At 42.6% G+C, this 6,809-nt stretch overlaps 1 protein-coding gene across 1 annotated transcript in view; it reads right to left on the bottom strand.

Moving 5' to 3' along the window:
• Window positions 1-2,435: 2,435 nt before the first annotated feature.
• The window catches only part of LOC306981599 (protein NLRC3-like), a gene marked incomplete at both ends in the record, with an annotated part of 15,286 nt that continues 10,912 nt past the window's right edge, over window positions 2,436-6,809 (bottom strand). Inside the window, 4 exons of the mRNA XM_079581208.1 lie at window positions 2,436-2,613; window positions 3,581-3,757; window positions 4,711-4,887; window positions 5,263-6,584. Of these exons, the coding sequence (XP_079437334.1) occupies window positions 2,436-2,613; window positions 3,581-3,757; window positions 4,711-4,887; window positions 5,263-6,584 (1,854 nt within the window). The remainder of the gene's footprint in view (window positions 2,614-3,580; window positions 3,758-4,710; window positions 4,888-5,262; window positions 6,585-6,809) is intronic.

Here is a 6,809-nt window from a genome sequence, read left to right as displayed (position 1 = left end):
TGTAAAGCTAAGAGAATGCTAAAGCAAAGCTAACAGAGAGCTAACATAAAGCTAACAGAGTTCAAGTAAAGCTAAGGTAAAGCAAACAGAGTTAAAGTGAAGCTAATGTAAAGCAAACAGAGAGCTAACATAAAGCTAGCAGAGAGCTAACATAAACCTAACAGAGTTAAACTAAAGCTAACGTAAAGCTAACAGAGAGCTAAAGTAAAGCTAACAGAAAGCTAAAGTGAAGCTAACAGAGCACTAATGTAAAGCTAAGAGAATGCTAAAGCAAAGCAAACAGAGAGCTAACATAAAGCTAGCAGAGAGCTAAAGTAGAGCTACCAGAGAGCTTAAGTAAAGCTAGCATAAAGCTAACATAAAACTAGCAGAGTTAAAGTAAAGCTAACAGAGAGCTAGCAGAGAGCTAACATAAAACTAACATAAAGCTAACAGAGTTAAAGTAAAGCTAACAGAGAGCTAAAGTAGAGCTACCAGAGAGCTAAAGTAAAGCTAACATAAAGCTAGCAGAGAGCTAACATAAAGCTAGGAGAGAGCTAGCATAAAGCTAACGTAAAGCTAACAGCCGCAGCAGCAGATTCAGCTCCTGTCATTTATTTCGGCTTCAGGCTGAATCAGGCACGTTTTGTCTCTGATTATAAGATGAGAAACTAATTAGTAAAATAAGTTTCATAGAGAAAATCACTTTCAGAAGATTTTTTATTGCCATCGTTTGAGGTTCACAAACCAGGAATTTCTCTCAGTGCAGACGTGCAACATAAAACATACACAACAGGATTTTTATAAAAATGAGCCTTAAAGCTGCATGCATAAATAATATTAAAATAAATACGATAAAAAAGTAACAAATGACGACAACAATTGACATAAAACAACAGCGGGTTTGAAATTTGGACTGAAATGTGAGGCTTTGGATTGAAAACCCGGAGATCAGGGATCAAGGACCAAGATGGCCGACTTCCTGTGGCGTTAGGGGCGGGGCCATGTGCGTTAAGGGCGGGGCCATAATATCAGTTTTAACATGTCCGGACGTGGTCTATGTCCCTGAACAGTGTCACCTTTCTATGGGAACTTTTACGTTTTCGGTCTCTGTTATTGAAACTCATAAAAACCTTGAAACTGTTGAAACCTTGAAACTGTTGAAACCTTGAAACTGGTGAAACCTTGAAACTCCTAAAATCGGGGGTGGACTGGGACTGAAAAACAGCCCTGGACTCTGACCAGCCTGAGCGCATTTTCTCCAGTTCGGCTTTACCCAAATCTAAAAGCTTCTCGGCTGGAGAGCAAGGATGTAGCGCCTCATTTGAAAGCTGAGAAATACAAAGTGATGGAAACCTTTTGTCAAGTCGCCGCATTTTTTGTCATTGTTTTGTTGTTTCTTCATTACTTTTTGTGGCTTTTTGTTGAATTTTTGTCATTTATTGTTGAATTTTTTTGTTGACTTTTTTGTTGAATTTTTGTTGAATTTTTGTTGAATTTTTGTCACATTTTTGTTGAATTTGTGTCACTTTTTTGTAAATTTTTTGTCACATTTTTGTAGAATTTTTTGTAGAATTTTTTGTAGAATTTTTGTCACAATTTTGTCAAATTTTTGTCATTTTTTGTTGAATTTTTTGTTGAATTTTTTGTTGAATTTTTGTTGAATTTTTGTCACATTTTTGTCATTTTTTGTTGAATTTTTGTCACATTTTTGTTGAATTTTTGTCACTTTTTGTTGAATTTTTGTCACATTTTTGTCACATTTTTGTCAATTTTTTGTCACATTTTTGTCACTTTTTGTTGAATTGTTGTCACATTTTTGTCACATTTTTTTGTTCTGCTTCTGTCACGTTTTTATGGCCTTTTCATTGCTTTGTTGTCGTGTTTTTGTTGACTTTTCATCACATTTTTCCTCACTTTTTTAATGCTTTTTCCGGCACATTTTTGCTTCGTTTTCATCCTCTTTCCCTGTCGCTATTTTGATGCTTTTCTTTTTAGCTTTTAGATTTGGGTAAAGCTCGGTTAAGGCGGGACCGGTGGCCCTTCTGTGCTCTTCCAGAATACAGGACACATGGCCCGTCCGCCCCGGCCTAAAATCCCAAACTCCTAAAATCCTTGAAACTGGTGAAACCTTGAAACTCCTAGTTCTCGATGGAGCTCAGACCTGTTCTTGATGGAGCTCAGGCCTGTTCTTGATGGAGCTCAGACCTGTTCTCGATGGAGCTCAGACCTGTTCTCGATGGAGCTCAGACCTGTTCTTGATGGAGCTCAGACCTGTTCTCGATGGAGCTCAGACCTGTTCTCGATGGAGCTCAGACCTGTTCTTGATGGAGCTCAGACTTGTTCTTGATGGAGCTCAGACCTGCTCTTCATGGACACATTAGTCACCAGCTGTGGAGAAGAAGAGCTGATGAGGATCTAACATCACCTGGTGTTTTCTTCAGAACAGTCTGGACTCACGTGAGCTTCTCCAGGCGACAGTGAAGGTTCTGCTTCAGGTCCAGGAGCTCCTTCAGGTCTGACTCCCTCAGACCGTTACGGATCAGGTCCAGGTCCGTGAGATGTGAGGGGTTGGACTTCAGAGCTGAGGCCAGAGAAGAGCAGCTGATCCCTGACAAACCACAGCCCCTCAACCTGAATAACGAAGACATGAAGAGGTCAAAGTTCAGACTAAAGTAAAGCTAACAGAGAGCTAAAGTAAAGCTAACAGAGAGCTAACAGAGAGCTAAAGTAAAGCTAACGGAAAGCTAAAGTAAAGCTAACGTAAAGCTAAAAGAGTTAAAGTAAAGCTAACAGAAAGCTAAAGTAAAGCAAACGTAAAGCTAACAGAGAGCTAAAGTAAAGCTAACGTAAAGCTAAAAGAGTTAAAGTAAAGCTAACGTAAAGCTAACAGAGAGCTAAAGTAAAGCCAACGGTAAGGTAAAGTAGAGCTAATATAGAGCTAGCGTAAAGCTAAAAGAAAGCTAAAGTGAAGCTAACAGAGAGCAAACATAAAGCTAACAGGAAGCTAAAGTAAAGCTAACAGAGAGCTAACGTAAAGCTAACAGAGAGCTTAAGTAGAGCTAACATAGAGCTAACATGAAGCTAACAGGAAGCTAAAGTAAGCTAGCAGAGACCTAATGTAAAGCAAACAGAGAGCTAAAAGAAAGCTAACGTAAAGCTAAAAAAGTTAAAGTAGAGCTAACAGAGAGCTTAAGTAGAGCTAACATAGAGCTAACATAAAGCTAACATAGAGCTAACATAAAGCTAACAGAGAGCTACCATAAAGCTAACATAAAGCTAACATAAAGCTAACAGCTGCTGAGTTACAGGCCGCCCTCCGGTTCAGCTCCTGTCATTTATTTCGGCTTCAGGCTAAATCAGGCACGTTTTGTCTGTGATTATAAGATGATGAGAAACTATTTGACAGTAAAATAATAACAAAAATAGTTTCATAGAGAAAATCACATTCAGAATAGTTTTTATTGCCAAAGAATAAAAACTGAATAAGTGAATAAAGAAGTGGCTAAAGTTAAGAAATAAAGCAGATAAAACAAACACAAAGACAGTTCTGGAAATTAATTATATTTGGTTAAAGCTTGACGCAGAGACGTGACCTGACCTGAGACTCTGCAGGCGACAGTCCGGGCTCTGCAGGAAACCACACAGATGAGACACTCCGGAGTCACGCAGGTTTGTGTTGCCCCTCAGGTCCAGCTCAGTGAGATGTGAGGGGTTGGACTTCAGAGCTGAGGCCAGAGCGGAACAGCTGATCTCTGACAAATGACAGTCCCACAACCTGAAAAAAGAACAAATGAAGGGATTAAAACAACATCTACTCCTGGATGTTCGAAAAGTCTGTTAGGTTTTCATTCTTCTGAAGATTTATTAGTATATGTCAGGAACAAAACAAAAACAAATAACTAGAACTGTTCAGGGGCGGACTGGCCTTATGACATTTCTGGAAGAGCACAGAAGGGCCACCGGTCCCACCTTAACCGAGCTTTACCCAAATCTAAAAGCTGAAAAGAAAAGCATCAAAATAGCGACAAGAAAAGAGGATGAAAAGAAAACAAAAATGTGCAGGAAAAAGCATTAAAAAAGTGACAAAAAATGTGATGAAAAGTCAATAAAAACACAACAACAAAGCAACGAAAAGGCCACAAAAACGTGACAAAAATTCAACAAAAATGTGACAAAAATTCAAACGAAAAGTGACAAAAATTCAACAAAAAGTGACAAAAAATTAACAAAAATGTGACAAAAATTCAACAAAAAAGTGACAAAAATTCAACAAAAAGTGACAAAACTTTAACAAAAAAGTGACAAAAAGTGACAAAAATTCAACAAAAAAGTGACAAAAATTGACAAAAATTCAACCAAAAAGTGACAAAAAGTGACAAAAATTCAACAAAAATGTGACAAAAATTCAAACGAAAAGTGACAAAAATTCTACAAAAAAGTGACAAAAAGTAGTGAAGAAACAACAAAACTATGACACAAAATGTGGCGACTTGACAAAAAGTTGCAATCACTCTTGTAGGTGTCAGCTTTCAAATGAGGCTTTACATTGTTGCTCTCCAGCCGAGAAGCTTTTAGATTTGGGTAAAGCCGAACTGGAGAAAATGCGCTCTGTTAAGGCGGGTGGTCTGGTCAGAGTCCAGGGCTGTCTTTCAGTCCCAGTCCGCCCCTGAAACTGTTCATAGTTTGTGTTAAAGCGTGAGCCCGGACACACAGACACAGTGAACTGACCGTAGAGTCTGCAGGCGACAGTCCGGGCTCTGCAGAAAACCACACACATGAGACACTCCTGAGTCAGACAGGTCTGTGTTGTCACTCAGGTCCAGCTCAGTGAGATGTGAGGGGTTGGACTTCAGAGCGGAGATCAGAGAGGAACAGCTGATCTCTGACAAACCACAGCGACACAATCTGAACAAAGAATGAATGAAGTGAAGTGCAGAGTAAAGTCAGAGGAGTTTCTGTAGCTACAGCTGAACATCTGAGACTCTGCTTTGGAGCAGGCCTGACACTGATGTCCTCAGACCTGCACTGACCTGAGAGAGGAGAGCTGACAGTGAGGACTCTTCAGACCAGAACACAGCGCAGACACTGAGGAGTGACTCAGTTTATTACCACTCAGATACAGCTCTCTGAGGTGGGAGGGGCTGCAGCTCAGCGCTGACGCCAACACCTCACAGTGAAGATCTGAGAGTTTGCAGCTCCAAAGCCTGAAACAGATGTTAGAGTCACATGTGAGTGATTATAACGTGTGAGTGAAGCTTCTGTCTGTGACTGAGGACTCACACAGCCTTCCTGCAGTTCCTCACCGCTGGGACCAGTCTCTGTTTACCCTGATCAGACGTGTTGTACTTGTTTAGGTCCAGCTCCTCCAGGACCTGCTCTGACATCTGCAGCATGTAGGCCAGAGCCGAGCACTGGATCTCAGACAGTTTCTCCTTAGATCCACCTCCAGACTTCAGGAAGTCCTGGATCTGCTGCTGCACAGACTGGTCCTTCAGCTCCATCAGACAGTGGAAGATGTTGATGCTTCTGTCGGGAGAGACTTTCTTTGAGTTCATCTTTTTAAGGTTCTTAATGACTTCTGTGATTTCTGATTGGTCGGTTGGACTCAGCAGAGCTCCTAAAAGTCTGTGGTTGGACTCCAGGCTAAGGCCATGAAGGAACCGCACAAACAGGTCCAGGTGGCCGTTTGGACTCTGCAGGGACTTTACAAGAGATTTTCTGAGGAACTCATTTGGACTGAACCCTGAGACGGTTCCTTCACTTCCATAAAGAAACTCCCTGACCACCTCCGGGTTGTTCTGAAAGCAGTGGTGAAGGTAAACGGCTGCCAGAAACTCCTGCACGCTCAGGTGGATGAAGCAGTAGACTGACTGGTTGAAGACACTCTCTCGTTTGAAGATCTCAGTGCAGAGTCCGGAGTAGACCGAGGCCTCACTCAGGTCCAGACCCACCTGCTTCAGGTCTTCTTGGTAGAACATGATGTTTCCTGTCTGCAGATGCTCAAAGGCCAGTCTCCCCAGCTTCAGGAGCAGCTCTGTGTCGGCCTCTGTCAGCCCCCAGGTCTCAGACCTGACCTCTGTTTGTGTCTGTTTGTACTTCCTCTTCCTGTGCGTCTGCACCAACAGGAAGTGTGCGTACATGTCTGTGAGGGTCTGGGGCAGTGGTCCGCTCTGATGGCTTCTCAACACGTGGTCCAGGACTGTGGAGGTGATCCAGCAGAAGACTGGGATCTGGCTCATGTTGTGGAGGCTGCGGGAGGTTCTGAGGTGGGACAGGACTGTTTGAAGCTGCTCTTCATCTGAGAACCTCTTCCTGAAGTACTGCTCCTTCTGTGGGTCAGTGATGAAGCCCCTGACCTCCGTGACCCTGTGCACGCACCGCGCTGGGATCTGATGGGCCGCCGCTGGGCGGGAGGTGATCCATATAAGGGCGTGAGGAAGCAGAGCGCCTCTGATGAGGTTCACCAACAGTACGCCCACCTCTGACCTCTGTGTGACCTCAGAGATGAGCTCACAGCTGAAGTCCAGAGACAGTCTGCTCTCGTCGAGGCCGTCAAAGATGAACAGGAGTTTACAGACGGACAGAGTGTGGGCTGTGAGCGTCTGTGGGGCAGAGGAACACAACATTTAACATCCATGACTTTACACCACTTTCCTTCAACCAGAACTTTAAACCAGTGAGTGGTGGAGCTCCAGTGTGAGGGACTGCAGGGTACAGTGAATGTGAACACAGACTGAACTAACAAACGCCCTGAGAGCCAGGAGTCATTTCAAAAGTGTTTGAGACTTTGAAATATATGATGTGAAAGGTAAAGCTTTGTATAAATG

The sequence above is a fragment of the Gobius niger genome, assembly GCF_951799975.1.
Source record: "Gobius niger genome assembly, chromosome: 22".
Classification (NCBI taxonomy): Eukaryota; Metazoa; Chordata; class Actinopteri; order Gobiiformes; family Gobiidae; genus Gobius; species Gobius niger.
This window is presented reverse-complemented; position numbering and strand designations above follow the sequence as displayed.